Source organism: Crotalus tigris, unplaced genomic scaffold (assembly GCF_016545835.1).
Source record: "Crotalus tigris isolate CLP2741 ecotype Arizona unplaced genomic scaffold, ASM1654583v1 scf7180000017560.2302168, whole genome shotgun sequence".
Taxonomy (NCBI): domain Eukaryota; kingdom Metazoa; phylum Chordata; class Lepidosauria; order Squamata; family Viperidae; genus Crotalus; species Crotalus tigris.
In genome coordinates, this window is record NW_024096474.1 from 693,425 (window position 1) to 714,486 (window position 21,062).

The following is a 21,062-nucleotide window of genomic DNA, read 5'->3' on the forward strand; positions in this document are numbered from 1 at the left end:
ATCATGTGCTTTTTCATTCCTCATTCATAATTGCTTGATAACTCAAAGTAACATTTCACATTTTAAATTAATATTTACTTCTCAGTACCATTATATTTCTGAAACCAGCAAGATGTTCTTTTTCTTTCTTAAATTTAAAAACAATTTAGCAGTCTATCTCTCTTGTGGTAGATTAAGATGCATTGGAATTGGAAACAACTAGCAATGCATACTAATAAATTAGTTGCTCCAGAAATATTTTATGTATATTAAAAGAAAAAAGATCTATTTATAAATAATTAACAATGGAAATGGATATAGGTTTACATGTTGTATTAACAATTTATTAATCAGCTATGGTAATTTTCTGCTAGTTCTGACTTAAGCTGGAATTATTTTTAATAATTTATCTGAAGCAGCTTTTTCCAGGATATAAGAGAGTAAAAGCAATTCTTTTTATTTTGTGAGAAGCAAACATTTATTTAGTTTGCATGCATTATAAAATAGAATAATCTGGATCTCATCCTGTTCTGTTTGTTAACATATTTTAAAGATAAGAATACAATGGTTATAAAATTTGCCAAACACGTGATTTATATTGTTAATAGCTGTGTTCTGCTACCCAAATTTAATATGGTTTGGATTTTCTATCTTTCCCTTTTTGTAGGAATCTTCTCAGGAGAGTGTCATTTCACGAGATATTCATCGTACATTTCCAGCACATGAATATTTTAAAGACACTGGAGGAGATGGACAGGATTCTCTATATAAGATTTGTAAGGTATAGTTGCTCAAATATCTTGGAGTTTTGTTAAAAAGTTACATAGGCTTGTTGCATACATTTTCCTAATTTATATGACACACAGTATACAATATTATGATCAGAGTAGATTGGGTTGCCCACCTAGCATTAACTGAAAATAACCAGATGTTAGGATCTTGCAGTTTAGATTAGATGGAGAGGCCGTGGTAGAGAATGCAAGTAAATAATAAGGCTTGGATTGTACCAGGATCTATATACTACTAAAACTCTCATTTCTATAACTTCAACATAGGGTAATAATTTTTGAATCAAGGTACCTCAAATGTGTCCAAAATCTAGGACATATAACTCCCAAGGGAATGAAATTTGTGGAAATTATGGCTGTTTCAGTGTTGTCAGGCTGCTGCTATCATGTGATCATTTTCAATATCTTGTGATAGTTTCCCAGCCTCTCCCACAGTCATTTTTTCCCTCCCCCGCCTGGTAGCAGTTACTTACTTGCCAGGAAGGGGAAGGGGAAGGAAGAAAGGGAAGGACCAATAAGGAGGAACGAAGGAAAAAGAAGAGAGGAAAAGAAGGAAGGGAAGGACAGAGAAAGGAATAGGGAGGAAGGAACACAATTCCTAGCTCACACTACCCCTTCCCCAACCCATGTGGCATCTTTTCTGAACCCCCATGCACCCTTCCTGATTTGCATAGCACCTCTCATTTCCCTCACAACATTCTTGTCCCACCCCCCTGTGCATCCTACCTGACCTGGACGCCCACTCTGACCTACGTGACACCTCTTGAATACCCATGTGACATCAACATCCTCAACCAACATTGCCCCTCTTGCAGCTGACCCATCCCATATGCCCTCATGCATCCTTCCTGACCCACTTCATGATCCTCCTCAATCCATGCAGCATTTCTTCTGTACCCCTGCATCTTTTCCTGACCTGAACCCTTGCACATTCCCTCATTCCCTCTTCCAGCCATGTAGCAGCTCGTTGATCTTGGATTTACAACTTCTTACTGGCTTCTTCACTTTCGTCCTATAAGCTTCCCACAAGGAAAGTAAATGGGGAAGCCAATGGAAATTCAAGGGAGGTAGGGGAAGGCAGGAAGGTAGGAAGAAAGGAACAGTGAGGAAGGGAGGGAGGGAAGAAAGGAAGGATGGAATAGTAGAAGGGAGGAAGGAAGGAACAGGAAGGAAGGGGTGAGGTATTGAAAGAAGGATGGGGCAGAGGGAAGGGAACAGTGAGGATGGAAGGAAGGGTGAAAAGGAAGGAAAAATGGGAAAGAGGGAAAGAAGGAAGAAGGGAAGGGATGTAGGGAGATACAGGGAAGGAAGGAATACTGAGGAGTAAAGGAAGGAAGGGAGAGAAGAAGAGAGGGAGAGAGGAATAGGGAAGAAGGAACCCAGGACATCATTCCTGGCCCATGCCATCCCCCAACACATGTGACATCTCTTGTGAACCCCAGGCACTTTTCCTGATCTGCACAACACTTCTCTTGCCCTCAAAGCATCACTTGCTCAATAGCCCCCCCCCTTTGCATCCTCCCTGATCTGGGCGCCCACCCAGACCCATGTGACAGCTGTTGCACACCCAACTCATCCTTCTCAACCCATACTGCCCCCCATGCACTTGACCCAGCCATGTAGCTCTTCCCACATACCACCATGCATCCTTCCTGACCCACACTGCTTCCTGACCTTTCCAAACCCACACAGCACTTCTTGTGTAGCCATGTTTGCTCTTCCCAACCTGTACCCTTGTACACTTTCTCACTCCCTCTTCCATCTGGCAGCAGCTATTTTATCTTCTGGCTTGTCTTGGACTTGCAATTTCCCATTGATTTCTCCACTTAACTTTTTCCTGAAAGCTTCCCACAAGAAAAGTAAATGGGGACTTCGGCAGGAATTTGAGTGAGTGAGGGAGGTACTTAATGAGATTTCTGATGTTCCCTGCCAGCTTCCCACAAGGATATTCAATGGGGAAGCCAGCAGGAAGTCAGAAGTTGCTCTTGCTCCCACTGCTTTTTTGCCCACTTGTGGCTATTTTGATTTTCTGTTTAAGTAAGGAAATATCTCTGAAATGAACATCCAACAGAGGACTCATTGTCTAATACCCACTAATTCAATAGGTATTCTGGCCTAGCAATTCTCATCTTTTAGTTTTACGACTCCTTTACATTCTTAAAAATCACTAAAGATCCCAAAGAGCTTTTTTAAAAATATAGGTTATATCTATTGCTATTGTATTTACCATAATAGAAATGAAAATTGATACAATTTAATTTTTTTAAAAAATAATAATAAACTCATTACATGTTAACATAGATAACATTTTAATGAAAAATAACTAAAGTTTCCAAAACAAAACACATTTAATAAAAGCAGTGGTACTGTTTTACATTTTTTAAGGTCTCTTTAATATCTGGCTTAATAGAAGACAGCTGGATTCTCATATCTATTTCTATATTCAATTTGCTGCGATATGTTATTTTCATTGAAATATACAAAGAAAACCCTGCTTCATCCACATGTTGCTGGAAAAGGGATGAGTATTTGAACAGTCTTTTCAACTGTCTTGTTTTATGTCTTGTTTTATAAAAAAGATGTTGAGACTCTAAAAAAAGTGCAGGGAAGAGCAACAAAGATGATTAGGGGCATGGAGGCTAAAACCTATGAAGAATGGTTGCAGGAATTGGGTATGTCTAGTTTAGAGAAAAGAAGGACTGGGTGACATGATAGCAGCGTTCCAATATTTGAGGGGCTACCACAAGGAAAAGGGGCTCAGTCTATTTTTCAAAGCACCAGAAGGCAAGACAAGAAACAATGGATGGAAGCTAAACAAGGAGAGAAGCAAACTAGAACTAAGGAGAAATTTCATAACAATGAGAATAATTAACTAGTGGAATGGCTTGCCTTCAGAAGTTGTGGGAGACTTTTAAGAAGAGATTGGACAGCCATTTGTCTGAAATGGTATAGGGTCTCATACTCCTCCAAGGTCCCTTCCAACTCTATTATTCTGTTATAGTAGGGTGCAAGCATTTTTCCCTACCATTGCTTTTGTAACCATCTGTGAAAATGTCCACACAGTTGTTCCAGGATAAGCGTGAGATGCAAAAACGTTATTTAGCACTTTCAGCATCACTTGGGTTTGTTGCCAAGTATTCACATAAAAGAAGACCTTCAATTATTAGTTGATGCTGATATCAGACGAATCATACAAGTGAATCAAGTCCAGCCATTTGTATATGGAAAAGTACAATTCTGAAGACAATATATTAATTCCATCTCCAGGACTGCAGCTAAATCTTTAAGTCAGCAAGTTACTGTATTATTGGCAATTGGCATTACTGTGATTTCTTTTAGTGACTTTTCATCCAGCCAGCATTGAGCAAATTCAATTGTACACAGTTTAACCTTGTGGACCTCCTGAAAGGGTCTTGAGGACCCCTAAGGATCCATGGACCACATGGATCTGCTGCTGCTGCTCTAATCTAAGAAATCAGGGGCCGGATGCTAGAATAACCCTAGAGTATTAGTGAGGACAAAAAAGAGCCTACATTTGCAGGGCCAAATGTCAATTGGGAAAGGGAATTGAACATTATTTTCATTAATTAATACTCCTAAGTGCTCAGAACCTTTCTAGGCACTTAGAAGGGGCAAGCAAATGAATTCTTCCTTTTTGAAAGCATGGTGGGGAATCTGCAATGTTGCCTTTTGCCCATCATGTAAAATTATTGATTTTCTGTGTTGTACTACATTATGAAATAATATTGGTGACCTGGTTTCTTGCTTGCATGTGTAGTGCAGATACCTTTCCTCTAGGAAACCAAAATAATTGGCAGAAAGTAATGATTTTAAACTGCTTGGACTCCTGTGGCTGAAACAGTTTAATGTGAGGCCTGTTGTTCACACTCACAAGTTAGCCATTTCTGTTAATCAGAAACAATTTGTTGTCATTATAATGGAGAAACCTCAATATATTCTCCAGCACTGGAGACGTAGAATCCACCAATGGGTTAACTCTGCCTTTCTGCCCATTAGACCGGGTCAGCCAATTTGTCACGCCCACCCTGGGGTAGCTCCTCCCCATTCTTGACTCGGTCTTCAGCCCAGGCGGACATGATAGATTGGCTCCCAGTCTAAGGCAGGTAATAGAGATAAAATATTGGTGGATTCTAGCTTTCCATCACAGCTACCCTAACAGCGTTGAACCCGGCACTGGGAGGATCAGCCTGTGAAGGCCCTGGGGTAGGGGGTGTCTTCCCTCCCCAGACCTGGAGCCCAGCTGGGCAGAGCAAGCCATTCCTATCATAGCTGTAACTGGAATCCTAAGGACGCCACATTTCCTCAAGCAGTCCCTCGTACGATTGGTTCCAAAGGGGAATCCCTAGCATTAGCACAAGATCAGCACTGCAGCTGAATCTCCGCACCTCCGGAGGGGGACGAGGGGCTTTCTCCTTTGTTCCTTTGTTCCTTCTTCCGCTCTTAAGCAGGGAAAAGCAGCTGAGCAGCTGAAACTCTCCGCATCTCCAAAGGGGGGGGGGGAATCTTCCCTGTCAGCTCTCTCTTCAGCCTTAAGCAAGAGAGTTCTGCTGAGTGCCGGCTGCAGCCACGGCGAACACGCCGGCCGAGGCATTAAGCCATAGATGTTAAGGCAGTCCCAATTCACAGACGCCGAAGGAGCGTGCTAGATATTCCGCTCCGGTTGCCATTTTGGAGTGTCGGGACGCGTGGAGGCATCAGAAGGAACTCCGCCTTCTTCATTTCTCCATTAAATTTCCCGCCAAGAGATAGGAAGCACAGGTTCGTAGGGGCGCTTCCGTCTCTCTCCTCCTCAGGCACCCAGCAACATCCCGGCCACCATTTTTCTTTTTTCTTTTTTACTCCGTTCTGCTGAGAGAGTTACGGGGTCGCGGACAAGTAGAGACTTAAGGATCCAAGGCAAAGAGGAAACAGTTTATTCTGTCCCTTCCTTTGGCCTTGCCTGATCTCTTTGGTTCCCTCTCTCCTCGCCGGATAAGGGAAGGGGTGAAACCCCATTACCACTCCTTGATTTCACCGGGATTGTTTTTCACATGTAATCAGCTGGGGCCCCAGCAGAGACTAAAACAATAAATTAAATAAAGAGACAAATAAGTAAATAGGTAAATAAATAAATAAATATTAATTAAAAAAAATAAAAAGAAAGAAAGGCTTGAGGCCCAACCCTGGTGTGCTGTACCCTGACCGTACCCTCCATTTTCTCAGAACCACCCGCTGCATCCAGTTAGACACAAGAAGGACCGGACCCCAAAGGGGTGGGAAAGCAGCGGTCCCTTTGTCGATCACATGGTCAGGAGAGCAGGACGACCACTCCCTGCTACCCCTGCTTGCCACCTTGCCAACTGATTCCCTGCCAGAGTTCCCTCTCGGGTCACTGAGATAGCTCAACCAGGATGGAGGAGCCCAGGATGTCTCAACCCTTGAGCATCGCCTCCCCCCTCCCACTAGCCACAAAAGACAAAAATCCTCCAAACAGGAGGCAGCAGGCAGGATCAAAGCAAAGGCTAAGTCCATTTCTGGAAGAAAACTTTCCAAGTTGGCTGAGAAACAGGCTAGCAGAAGACACCAGGCCTTGGAGAGGGAATTCTCCAAGGCACAAAAGCAAGCCAAGGCAAAAGTGGAACAAATAGAGGAAACATCTTTTGATCTCCCCTTGGGATCCTCCACCCACGGAGTTTGGTTTCTGGAGGGGTTCCCCCAGGCACCTGAAAGGGGGCCTCCTACACTAGGGGCCACAGAAACCGCACCTGAGGCCACGTTCACACCCACAGTGGCAGGACTCAGGGGAGCGGAAACCGAGACCAACCCCTACGAGGACCGTCTACAAGCTCTAATTGAGAGACGTTCCACAGGATGATGGCGACTAAATCTAACCACGGACTGAGAACCGAGTCTGTGATGGACAGGGCCCCATCCAAGTCCCAACCAGGGGAGGCTGCGTTCCAGAGCTCCTCCTCCCCGTTACAATCCTTCCACAGCATGGAGTCCTCCCCCATGGAGAACGACCAGCATGACATGTCATGGTGGGAGGAGGAGGAATCTCCCCCAGACCCTCCTCCATTCAGAGAGGTATTCAACCCTAACTTTTTCCTACCTCTGCTACGCAGAGCCAGCTCAACAGCAAACATTGGGCCAGACCATACCCCTCAACCGGAACCACCACCCGGCTCAGATCCATTGTTCCTAAAACCTGTGGTAGCCCAACACCATGTTCCCTATCCGACACTCTTCCGGAGTACCATTAAGAATCAATGGACATCTCAGGACACTTTCCCCGCTCCCAGGGGAACAGACAAGAAGTTGTTCAGCACAAGACCAGAGCAGTCAGAGGACCTTGAGATACCAAAGGTAGACGAACCTTTTGGATTCATATTCTCTCCGACCGCAGTGTCGGGAGACATGGCAGAGGTTTTGAAGTTCGACAACAAGAGATGGGAACTTACGTTCCACAGGATCCATCAGGCGGTGGCATGGGCGGTTAAAGCCGCCACCTGCGCATCATTCTTTGCAAGAACCTCCCTACTCTGGATCCGTCAACTTCAAGACAGACTTCCCCAGGAGAAGATACAAACACAACAGGACCTGAGCATGCTTTCTGCAGCAACAGAGTACGTATCTGATGCCACACTGCATGCGGCCAGGTTCTCATCCAGAGTGATAGCATCCAAAGTCTCAGCACGCAAGATACTATGGCTCAAACACTGGCAAACTGACCCAAAGGCCAAGTGGTGCCTAGCTGCGTCACCCTACCAGGGTGGGCAACTATTTGGACAGGCACTGAACCCTTACCTGGCCGAAAATAAGGACAAGCGGAAGGTCCTGGTCCACTCCAGCAGGCGGGCTGACAGGCATTCAACACCATATGCCTGCAGGCAGTCCTTTCGGTCAGGAACGGGCACGAGTCTCTCTCAGCCCTCCCAGCCAGCCCAGCCTTACACTCCTTTCACTCCCAGACAGGACTGCCAACCGGACAGATCCGGACCCAAACGAAGGCACCAAACCCAAAGCAAGCGGCCCTTCTGGGGAGGAGGTCATCCCTACAGAAGGTTCAAATGACTCCCTAATGACCCTCCCCATAGGTGGCAGACTGGCAAATTTTACCCACCAGTGGGAAGTCACCACCATGGATGCCTGGGTTCGGCAAACTATGTGCCTTGGTTTGTTCCTGGAGTTTGTATCCAACCCCCCAGAACGCTTTGTCCCTTGCCCCCAGCCAAGGAACCCCATCAAAAGCAAACTCATGTGAGAGGCCATTCGACACATCCTAGAAATAAGAGCCATAGAACAGGTCCCAGAGGGGAACCAGGGACGAGGATTCTACTCCATCCTATTCGTGGTTCCCAAGTCCTCGGGGGGATGGAGGGTAATCCTAGACCTCCAAGGTCTGAACCATCATATCACCCATCGAAAGTTCAAAATGCAAACTCTCCACTCCATCTTGGGCAGCATACGGCGACTTCCTGTCATCCATAGATCTCACAGAAGCGTACCTCCAAATCCCCATTGCCGACGGTTTTTCAGGTTCTGCTACGCGGGACACCACTTGCAATACAGGACACTGCCGTTCTGCCTCTCGTCAGATCCTGGCAGTTCTGGCCACGCACCTACGAACGATACTGGTGCGCGTCCAGTGCTACCTGGACAACATTCTCATCCAATCACTGTCCCCACAGGTCGCACAATCGGACCTAGCGTTGACAATCAGAGTCCTACAGGAGCACTGGTTCTCGGACAACTTCCAAAAGAGTCAGACCAGACCAGCCACTCGCCTATTACACCTAGGCGCAATCATAGACACACTCGGGACAGGTCTACCTGTCACAGGAACATCGCAACAGCATACGTTCTCTAGTCTCCATGGAACGCAGGGAACAAACAGTTCCCCTGTTCGTACTTTCCCAGTTGCTGGGGAAGATGGTATCATGCATAGCAATAGTGCCCTGGGCGAGATTACATTCCAGGAACCTCCAGTGGATCCTCCTTCCATTTCAGAAGCTCAAACTCAGCTTTTCCAACAGAAGGGTTAGGGTCTCTCCAGAAACACTACGGTCCCTCAAGTGGTGGTCATTGCCAGCACTAGCCAGAGGGTCACACTTCAAGGAACCCGACCGTCTCACATTTACGATGGACGCCAGCTTGTTTGGCTGGGGGGCGCACCTGCAGCCCATGTGGGTGCAGGGCCAATGGTCCCAGAAGGATCTGGAACACAACATCAACTGGTTGGAGTTAAAGACCATACACCTAGCTCTCCGACACTTGCACAACAGAGTAGTGGGACAACACATACTAGTCCTCACAGACAGCGTGTCCGCAAAGGCACATGTGAACAGGCAAGGGGAAACCAAATCCAGGTCTCTCATGACAGAGACTCAAGCACTGGGAGACTGGGCGGAGGAAAACCTCGCCTCCATCAGGGCCGAACATATCTCGGGGGAGGCAAACAGACAAGCGGACTTCCTAATCAGGTCGACGGTGGATCACGCCGAATGGAGTCTGCACCCGGACCTATTCACAGAGATAACACAGAGGTTTGGTCGACCAGTTGTAGACTTGTTTGCATCCCCGGCGAATGCCCAACTCCCAAGTTTCTTCTCAAGGTTCCCATCGGGGGCGGAGGAAACGGACGCCCTACGTTGCCCTTGGCCAGGGGGACTGCTTTACGCGTTTCCTCCTCTTCCGCTGATCTCGGCAACCATCTGCAAGGCATTGCAGGAACGAGCAGAGATACTCGTGGCCCCACACTGGCCACAAAGACTGTGGTTCGCGGACCTGATGAACCTCTCCAGGTCCCCTCCATGGAAGATACCCCCGGACCAAGTGTCACTCAGCCAGGGGGATCTACAACACCCATAACCCCAATCGCTTCAGTTAGCCGCCTGGCACTTGAACGCCAATCTTGAATGGGGAATTGTACCCGCCAAGAGTAATTTTCTTGATCCAAGCATCCCGCTGACAGGCAACCAATCGCATCTATGACTCTACATGGAGAAATTTCTGCAATTGGTGCGAGAAGCGGATGCTCGAGGTCTCGGGCCTAACAGTTCCAAACATACTGGAATACTTGTTCGATGGCCTGGACAAGGGCTTAGCATCGAACACCATTCACAGACAGGTCACGGCATTATCCACTTTACTCACTTGTGCCAACTCAGTTCCCTTGGCACAGCACCCCAGAATTCGCGCCTTCCTTAAGGGTGCCTTCCAGGCAAAACCACCCGTGGTTCACAGGTACCCCTCATGGGAACTACCACGGGTCCTTTGGGCCCTCACCAAGGCACCATTCGAACCCTTCAAGTCTTGCACTCTGAAGGCTCTATCCCTCAAAGTAACCTTTCTGGTCGCCATAATCTCGGCCAGATGCATTTCCGAGCTCACAGCTCTGTTGATCAGGGAGGACTTCTGCACCTTCCATCGGGACAGGGTGGTCCTCCGATTGGATCCAACCTTTATTCCCAAGGTTAACACCCTGTTCCATAGGGCCCAAGAAATCGTCCTTCTGGATTTCTGTGCCAACCCGTCTCATGCCCTGGAACGACAGTGGCACACACTGGATGTCCAGAGGGCACTACAACACTACATCAAGCGGATGGCACCCTTACGCAAATCAGAAGCTCTCTTCGTTTCGTTCCACCACACCTCTAGTGGGCAGAAGGTGTCCGCCTCAACCATAGGCAGGTGGATCAGACTTTGCATTGCAGAAGCGTATCAGTCGCTTTCTCTACCAACACCAGGGCAAATCACAGCGCATTCACTCACAGCGCTGCGACCTCCGTGGCGTGGGCCACACAGGCCTCTATCAAGGAGGTTTGCAGGGCGGCGACATGGTCCTCGCTCTCCCCATTCATCCGACATTATAAGATAGACCATTTTGCCTCCGCAGACGCTTCCTTCAGAGGGAGGGTCCTACAACAGGTAATCTCTGCAAACACAACTTTGTCCTTTTCTGATTCCCACAGTGAGGCTTTGGTATGTCCCATTGGTGGATTCTACATCTCCAGTGCTGGAGAAAGGGCGTTGTCTTACCTGAATGCCTTTTCTCAGCACGGAGACGTAGAATCCACTCCCACCCTTAAAATCATTAAGATCACATTAGAGAACCGGGAGCCATCATGTCAAATTGTAGTCAGCTGCTTCACATTCATCAAGAATGGGGAGGAGCTACCCCAGGACGAGTGTGACAAATTGGCTGACTCGGTCTAATGGGCAGGAAGGCAGAGGTAACCCATTGGTGGATTCTATGTCTCTGTTGAGAAAAGGCGTTCAGGTAAGATAATGCCCCTTTTAGTAGACTATATGTGCCAGTTTGTTAATAATTTATCAAAAAGATAAAAGTGAAGTATAGTCCTAACCTATTTGGAAATAGGCTTTTTTTTTTTGAAAAAAAAAAAAAGACAAATAACTTTTTGAATATTAGCCATATTCTGATTTCCATTTTACCTCTTAATCTAACCCTCCCCATTCCCAAAGTTCAGGCCAATTCAGCCTGGTCTATTACATAACTGGTTACTACATCCCTGATTTTTACATCTTTTGAATGCCTAAAAAATACATCTGAAAGTGCCAAAAAGATTGCCTTTCTTGTTTGACCACTTGTGCCTGTTGGCACACTGAGATATTGTTTTGCTATAAAATAATTGCCAGGAGACTAAGACCTGAACATATAGAGTAATTTTTTATTTTAAACAAACATGCAATTCTAGGAATCGAATTGCATATATTAAATCATTTTCCTCTAATTATTTGGTTTTCTTTTAGTAAAGATTTTTCAGAATTGTTATGTCCTATATCAGGGTGCACAGTAGCTTTCCCAGTTTCAGATACAATAAGCCTTTGGATGACATTCTGGAGTCCATGATACTCCTAATAGGCAGCAGCAAAACAGTGATGTAGATTGGCTAATATATATATTTATCTGAATTAATATGTAATGAAATGAAACTAAAATGATTCCTCCTTATTTATTTAATTGTTTATTCATTAACACTGAAAATTGTAATTTGGCAGCAGCATTTTGAGGAGCTTTGGATTGCCTGGTGCAATAGCATTTTAGATAATTATCATGGATTTCTACTGTATTTTCTACCTTAGAAAGAAAATACACAGAACACTGGAAAGATCTAATTTATTCTGCTACTCTCACTTTCTTATGTAAATTACCACTAAATAGAAGACTATCACAAATATAATTCTTGTTAAAAATTAAGAAGACCAGTAAAAAGTCAGCTGATTAATGAATGAATAAATAAATCAAGAATTGATATTGCGGATATCCATACTTGGGATGTATTTGATGCTGCTGCTGATATTATTGTGATTTTATAGTGATGTTTATTAATATGATATACACTGTATAATTTATTGTACAGGTAGTCCTTGACTTACAACAGTTCGCTTAGTGACAGTTTAAAGTTACAACAGCATTGAAAAAAGTGACTTGTGACCATTTTTCACACTTATGATCATTACAGCATCCCCATGGTCACATGATTTACATTTGGATGCTTGGCAACTAGTTCACGTTTATGACAGTTGCAGTGTCCCAGAGACATGTGATCACCTTTTGCAACCTTCTGACAAGCAAAGTCAATGGGCAAGCCAGTTTCACTTAACAACCATGTTACTAACTTAACAGCTGCAGTGATTCACTTAATAAGGGTGGCAAGAAAGGTCATAAATTGGGGCAAAAGTCACTTAGCAATATCAGGCTTAGCAACACAAATTTTGTGCTCAGTTGTGGTTGGAAGTTTAGGACTACCTGTACACTGATTTTTATGCTATTTAGATTGTGTGGGAGTTTTTACTGAAATAGTAGGGAGGCACATATAGTAAATAAATAAAGCTACATCTTTCCAGAAAGACAAAAGGCCCATAAGAATGATTTGCACTTTATTCTTTGCAAAAAAGCAGAATTTCAGTCCTGGTAGAAGAAAGGTGAAAAAAATTAGTGACTAAACTCAAAAAAGACAGGATGTAAATATACATATAAATAAATACTGTGTTATCTTATAAAATGAGACTAAAAAAAGTGACAATTCCTGAGAAAATGCTGAATCTAGAAAGGTGCCTAGATTCTGAATACTTTTCAAAGACAGTTTATATTTCCATGTAGAGATATTATATCTACTTACTGACTGACTTGTTTCTCTTTTTTTGGTATTGTACACTGTTGGACTCCCAAAGGTTTACAAATATAATAAAAAAACCAATAACTATAATAAAGTATTCATCACCACAGTGTCCGTTAACTAGCAGCAACTTCATGGTTAAAATGACAGATTAAAAGCTCTATGAAACAGCTGTGGCTTCATTGCCTACCTAAATATCATCAGGGAGGATGCCATCTGGATGTCTGAGAATAGCCTTGTCTTCTGGCTCACATCCCTACTCAGGAGTAACGGACCAGATGGATCAGTTTTACCTAGAGAAGACAGATCTGTATTACTAGGATAATACAGGTAATCCTCAACTTACAACCACAGTTGGGACTAAAATTCCAGTCACTAAGCAGTGCGGTTATAAAGCATGATGTCACATGACTTTATTGCTTAGTGATGTCAAGCCCTGCAATCTCAGTTATCATTGTAACTCCAGATGCATAGGTTATTAAGTGGAAAGTGAAGGGAATTCCAGATAAGGAGGATAGGCTGCTGTCCTGGAAGGCTCGGGCACAGCTGTGCAGAAGTTGGGGATTGCTACAGTGTGATGCAAGCTTGGTAAAGAAAGAGGCTAGGTAAAGAAGATGTGGGATGTGTGTATGCATGTGTATGAATACAGGAAGACTGAAGAAGAATACACTGGCTCGTTGCTTCTTGGCACATTGTGGCTCTTGGGCTGCAAGAAGCCCTGTGAAGCCATGCCTCCACCCCCCAGCCGGAAACACCAGCCCTCCATCCTAATCCAGCAGCATAATGCAAATCTGCCAAGCCTAGGAAGCTCAACAGCATGGTGCAAAGCCGCAGCAATGTGGGGCTTCTTGGTGTGCCATGAGTCTGAGGCTGCAAGAATTCTGAGTTGTAGGGCAGTGTGAAACCCAATCCAAACATGGCCCATCAGCGCAGCATAAAGGGTCTTTTTGCTACCCCAGGAAACTTCAGCCACCTCAGCCCATAACAGAACAGTTATAGTTGCCCTTGCCATCATTCACTCCAAGACCCCGGTCACCCTTCATTCTGCCCAGTTGATTTTTACTGTCTTCTTGCTCCTGCTGCTGACAAGGTATGCCTGGCCCTTTGTGGGGCAACTACTGGCCTAGAAGACACCATCTTGCCAGGTCTTGCAAGGAAACCACCATGTGCAACCTGGAGAAGAAAGCCTTGTGCATGCAATAGCACCTTCATGAAAGACCAGGCCAAAGCTTGCTTGGTCAGCTGTGGGAGAAAGAATGTGGCAAAGGCCAGTTGGGGAGTCAGGGGCCACAGAGTGCTGGGAGCTAAAAAGGCATAGAAGGGGGAGATAAGCAGGTGGGGAAGTTGAAGTACCCCTGTGATTGCAAGTGTGTGGGGGCTGCCAAGGGCCCATATTTTGAACACATGACTGTAGAAGCACTGAAATGGTGGTAACTTCTGGGATTGATTGTGAGTCCCTTCATTCAGCACCACTGTAACTTTGAATAGTCACTAAACAAATGATCATATATTGAGAACTACTTTAAATGGATCATTGAATTGAATGGAAACTTATTGATAGTTCAGCATCAAAGTTATATGACCATACTGGCTTGTTCTTGTTGACAATTGTAACTTCTGGGTTTTTGCTAAAGGCAGACCCATGTATTGGAATGGCCCTAGGGAAAAGGCTGCAATTGGTACAACAACCAAAGATGAGCAAAGACTTTCCTTTGCTCATAAGGTGTCATGAGTGCTGCCAAATTCAGCCTACTTAAAAACCAAATATAGGTAGTCTTCAATTTACAGTGACAATTGGGACCAGAATTTCCATTAAGCGATGTGGTTGCAAAGATAGCTATGGCAATCCCTGCAGTTCCAATTGCCGTCACTGAGTCTCATTGTGTTTAGGTAAGGCAGCAACCTGCTGGTTCCCCACAACCAAAGACAAGGGAAGCCAGCAGGAAGTTGGAAGTCCGAGGCCACCAGGCAGCTAAGGGGTAGGGAAAGGGATGAAGGAGAGGGTCGGGGATATGTGCGAAAGATGTGGTATAGTACAGGGAAGGTGTGCAAGGGTCTACAATGATGTAAGGGAGGTGCAGCAAGGGTCAGGGAGGGTGCATGGGGATACAAGAGTGAGTGAGTGGCACGGAGTGGGTTGGGGAGGGTATAGATGCGAGGGAGTGTTGGTGAGGATTAAGATGGTATGCAGGGGTGTGAGGAGACATGAGAGGCAATTGGGGGAAGGCTATATCAGGGTGCAATGGATTGTGTGAGTCGGGAGGGTGAATAAGAGTACATGGGGATGCACAAGGGAGGCCCAGAAAGGTTGGGAAGGTGTATGAGAATGCACTGTGATGTGAAGAAGGATAGGGGATGGTGTGTGTTAGGTGGATAGTGTTAGGTGCTTATGAGAGTGTGAGGGAGGGCAGGCAAGGGTAGGGAGAGATTCACGGAGATGTGCGAGGATGTGAGAAAGGTATGGCAACGATCGGGCAGGATACAGAGGCATTTGAGTGGGTGTGCAAGAGGTATAAAAAAGTGAAAAGCTTGAGGTGAAGGGAAAGGGAGAACGAGTCTTGATTTTAATGGTTAGATGAGATTCTCAGAAAGATGAGGCATTTAAAGAACAAAAGGCACTATATAAAGTAATGTGGTCATGATGGGAGCGAGGACAGGGAATGAATGAGCAAAAATCTACAGTTAAATTAATAATTCAGTACAAGTAATATATTCAGTTTGAGATATCTCTCCTTTTTATGTTAGAATATCATGAGAAAATTTATATTGTATTTAGGTGGTTTTTTAAAAATGTTCATCTCAGTTTGTCTGTGACCATTGGCTTATAATTTATTACTATGGTATGATTATTTGTAAAAGAAACCATCAAACAAGCAAACAAAAAAAGCTGTTCTGAGAATGCCAGTTTCTTTCAAACGAATTTAAAATGCCGTTTTGTATGCCATAAATCACAAAATGCTGCTTTTTTGTCAGTCCTGTGCCTTTGAGGGTTTCTTGTGAATATTCAGAGCACTGCCAGAATGTTCTAGAGCATGGGTGTCAAACTCGATCACATTACATGACATGACGTATCATGACTTTTTTGCCTTTGCAGAGCTGGGGTGGGTGTGGCCTGAGCGTGATGCATCCAGCCCACAGTCTACCAATTTGACACCCCTGTTCTAGAGCTAAGTGTGTTGGCTGGATTTAGTGCTGTCACTTGTGCTTTAACCCAGTGGAGATATCCCCCACCAGCATAATGAATTGCACGATATATTGTGAATACTGTTAAGATAGCCAATGAATGGGTTTGGCTTTCTAAGGTTTTCCAAGCTCATTCTGCCTTAGTAAAGACTATTTCCTTAGCACTTACCAGAGTCATTTCACTGCCTGACAACAGTAGGGGTGCCAACTGATTGTAATCTTCCATCTTTTTCAGAAATAGTATTATTGTTTAGATGCCAGACTTGATTTGATTCTCTGGGGCTTTAGATCCCATCTTCAGAGCACATATTTGTATGTGTGGTGTTGGTAGGGTATACTAGCTGTTTCATATGCTTTTCACAAGCTGAGACGATTTTTTACATGACTAAAAAAAGGAATCTTGTCTCCTAAAAAGGAGTTAAAAGCTGATTTCCTTCAGTGTATTTGTGGCTGTTTCAAGTGATTGATTGATGCCTGAAATGAATGACAAAATGGTATGTTTTTTAAAAGTGTTGTAATTATACCATGGAATGTACATGCACACAGTGAATTTACATCAATAAATTCCATGTTGTGTGGGAAAATGGCTTTCAAACTTTTATATTTCAGATTAGCATTTGTCATCTTTATCGCAGAATGTAAGAAAAGCAAGTCACTCATAGAGAGCCATGTCACTTCAATTGTGACCATGAAATTCAATAATTCACAATTATAATCAAATATGCTTTTTAATTCCAGGCATATTCAGTTTATGATGAAGAAATTGGTTATTGTCAGGGTCATTCCTTTCTTGCTGCTGTTCTTCTGCTGCATGTGAGTATACTACATAAAGAAGCACTGTTGTTTAATCAGACAAGCACCTCTCAAATTTCTAATTGTACATTTCCCTATCTCTTTAATCTCATGTTGGCACTTACAAGTGTAGATGCATGTTTCTACTCTTTGAAATACATGGAAATTTACTCCTTGGGGTAGATGTTAAAGACATCTTTTCTTTTCAGCTATTATGATAAACTTTTAGTTAGGCTTGAGTGTATACAAAAAGCTTTTGTGTCGAAGAAGGAAACCTTTCTACCTGTTAAGCCAGGAGTGGCTTTTGTTTGGTTGTTCATAGGCGAAAGACTTCGGTTTATTCCTTTTATGTAGATAATCTTGTCTTGACTTGAAATCTGTAGATTGGCTCCAGATAAGAAAATTGCCAGATCACTCTGGAGCAGGTTTTCAACTGGTCCTTGAGAAGAGAGGATTAAGCATGTTATACACAATATATGCCTCTCAAAGCAAAGAGAATTTCTGAAATTCAAACACAGTTGCAGACCATAGTGGAAAAAAAGATGTTGCTCTTTGCTAAGTTACAAATTTCTAAATCAATGTATTTTTATACACAATTAGCAACATACTATTAGAAAAATAGTTTTGATTAGTGATTGATTAGTCTGTTACTTAGGAGATAAGTATTATTTTGTTTTATCCCTAAATGTTAGAGATTTTTTTTTCCTATTTAGCACTTTGCTTTTGCAAAAAAGCACATTTACAAGAACTCACTAAATATATGGAAGACCCATGTTATTCTAAATTGTATAAATTCATACCCTCTTGAGAAATTCCAATCAGTTCCACAACAATCAGCAGATACAAAATCCTGACTGAAAGCTATCTGAAGGCATATTTTAATTTTCTCTTTTTGCATACTCATAGCATATTTGCATATACAGAAGGGTTCTTGGAGGTTACTTTATATTTATGTTCTCCATGCAGATGCCGGAAGAACAAGCCTTCTGTGTCCTAGTGAAGATCATGTATGACTATGGCCTGCGGGAGCTCTATAAAAACAATTTGGAAGGTTTGCGGACAAAATTTTATCAGCTGGAGAAACTTACGCAGGTATTACCTGGAATTTTCTTTGTTTTAGGAAAAGGATATGCCAAAAAAAGTGAATCGGGAACATATCCTACCATAGCTAAATAGGTATGCTCAACTGCCCATGAAAATTGAGATATTGATAATAAATGTGCAGCCTTTCTGTGTATATGCGTACATATAAAGGTACTCTCCCATAGACCAGCATTAACCCTGACGATGTCAGAAATCTCTGATGAAAGCTTGGTAATTGGTGATGGTATTAAACTTTTTCAGTTTATTATAATCCTGGTGCTCACGTTTTTATTGGTTATACATACGTACATACGTACATACATACATACATACATATATACATGAAACACATATTTTAATTTTGCACCAGATATGATCTTCATGTTTAGTACCAATGTGTTTATTCTATAAATATTTTCTAACATTTTTAATTCTTTCATGCTTTATTGGCATAAAATGTAGCAGAAATATAAGCATATAGAAAACAATGCATGTTAATTTAGATTCCGATAATGCATAACATCTTTGAGAGGAAAAGTTGTATTCATCTTCATCTTTCACTTTTCTCTATAGGAGCAGCTGCCTGATTTATATAACCATTTTGTGGAACAGAATCTTGAAGCTCACATGTATGCCTCCCAGTGGTTTCTCACCCTCTTCACTGCCAAGTTTCCACTTTGTATGGTCTTCCACATAATTGATTTACTACTTTGTGAGGTAAAATTACCTTCTATCCATCAAGAAGCTTGCTTTGCATGAAATGAATTATCATTTTTCTTGGGCTTATAGTTACGAGGATAACTGCTTCTTTTATTGCACATCATTCTTTTGTCCTGTTTTAGTGTGAGATGTTCTTCCACCAATATTTCTTATCATCTTTATTTTTAAGGTGTATTTGAGTAAATTCTTCTGATGTCCCTGTTTAGACAATGGAATGATTTATAGAACTCAAGACATTTGCTTATTATAAAAATGGTTTCAAGTGTTGGAAATAAACCTCTGATTGTTTAGAGGATAGTTAAAAATACAAATGTTGATTTTTTTAAAAAAAAAAAATAAAATTATTAGGTTTATCATAGAAAGTTAACTTCCATACCATTCATTTTGCCTTTGAAAATTCTGTTTGGTTTTTATTATTTAAAATGGGAAGAATTACCAGGTGTGGTTGAAAATCAATAAGAGCATGTGACTGCTTCAGATGCTCATTTCAGATGTAAAGGGAAATGTTTTTGCTGTTGAGCATGATTTTTAGGATATTTCAAAAACCTTTAACGAACTGGTTAACAGTATTTTATCTGTTGAATTAAAAAAAGATATTGAGGAAAGAACAAAATAAGATTTCACTTAACATTCTGATTTGTTAGGTTATATATTTGTGCAAAGTATAGTTTTGTACTTTCGTGCAAAATCCAGCTGACTGAATATCTCGGTTTACTACAAATGCACACTGTAAATATTTTCCTAAAAACTGACTTTCCTTCTGGTTATATGTGCATATAATGATTCCTTATCCTTGTATAAAATGGGTAAGATAGGTAAAAATCACATTAAGTTCAAGATCAGTTAATGTTGTGATGAACAACATGCAAAACTACCAGAATGATCATCATCTGGTTGCTATTACAGGTAGCCTTTGACTTAAAATCACAATTGAGCCCAACATTTCTGTTACTAAACAAAGCAATTGATAAGTGAGTTTTGCCCCCATTTTTGGCCCAATTGTTAAATAAATCACTGCAGTTGTTTAGGTGAATCTGGTGATCATTAAATGAATCTGGCTTCCCCCATTGACTTTGCTCATAGAAAGTTGGCTGGGAAGGTTACAGATGGTGATCACATGACACTGGGACAATGTAACTCATAAATACATGCCAAGCGCCTGAAATTTGATTATGTGACCACGGGGATGCTACCACAGTTGTAAGTGTGAAAACCGGTCATAAGTCACTTTTTTTAGTGCTGTTGTAACTTCAAATGGTCACTAAACAAATGGTTGTAAGTTGAGGACTATCTACATTATTTATTTGATTGTATTACATTGCTTTTCGCTAAACAAAGAATGGCAGCTCCATAGGAGTCTATTGTCTGTTTAGTAACTGTGCTGAGATTTGAGCATCCTTAAATGTAAAAGTATCACAAAAGGAACGAGTCAGAGCAAGTCTTCCACTTGCACATATTGCAGTTGCCTATCCTAACTCTACTCTGGCTAGAAGGAAAGTTTTACCTTAACTTTTGGTTACTGTCAGTGATCTCTTTGTCCAATTTAGTAATTCATGAACAGTTCCATAACTAATACATGGGATTGTGGATTAATTACATGGCATGAACCATGGATCCAGTTTATGATTCTGACTTGTTTCAAGAAACCATTAGGTAAGATTCAGCTAAGTTTATAGTTAGTACAAAACCGATTTCCAGAATACATAATTTGGCCTAGCCTGCTTTGATTAATCGGAGATTGATCTACTCTAATCTCTTTAGTATAGCCTGCTTTGTTTAATCAATTGGCCCAGTTCACACATAATGTTAACCCATAGTGTACATGTTTTTTTTCTTTTTTGCTTTATGTGATGTAAAGTTAACGTGCAAACTAGGCCACTATTGCCTGTTCAACAAATCATGATTTTACAAAAATCCAGGCATAGTGTTGTTTTAAATGCATCCTGTACAAGCCTTTGAAGAAAAGAATTTAACTTTAAAATAATACAGTATATAACAAACAAGATTCATTACCAGATGCAGGAATGGGAAAGGGAAAGAGGAAGAATTATTTTGCACGATTATAATAGGCATGGAACAACTCTGTTTAAGGTTAGCATGTGTGAGTATCATAAATATTAAAAAAGAACTCTGCAAATTCCTGCACATAGGAAGAGAAATGAACTGATAGAGAAATTACTGATCATAAAATAATAGATTGGTTCTGTACCTGTCTTTAAGCTATTGCTTTTCTTCTTTTATATTTGACTACTGCTTTTGTGAGGGTCTGAAGTGATTGCTCCAAGTTGGTTCAGCATTCTTTCTTTATTACTTTTACAGTTCTGACCTCTAGTGGATGAAATGCAATTTCTTTAGAATTGTTGCTAAACATTAT

The 21,062-nt window shown here is 42.3% G+C and overlaps 1 protein-coding gene across 1 annotated transcript in view; it reads left to right on the forward strand.

The window, feature by feature from the left end:
- Positions 1 to 540: 540 nt before the first annotated feature.
- LOC120310235 (rab GTPase-activating protein 1-like) overlaps positions 541 to 21,062 on the forward strand; it is a 102,601-nt gene continuing 82,079 nt past the window's right edge. Inside the window, exons 1-4 of the mRNA XM_039348488.1 lie at positions 541 to 760; positions 16,832 to 16,906; positions 17,852 to 17,977; positions 18,542 to 18,685. Coding sequence (XP_039204422.1) covers positions 17,852 to 17,977; positions 18,542 to 18,685 — 270 coding nt within the window. The 5' untranslated portion in view covers positions 541 to 760; positions 16,832 to 16,906. The remainder of the gene's footprint in view (positions 761 to 16,831; positions 16,907 to 17,851; positions 17,978 to 18,541; positions 18,686 to 21,062) is intronic.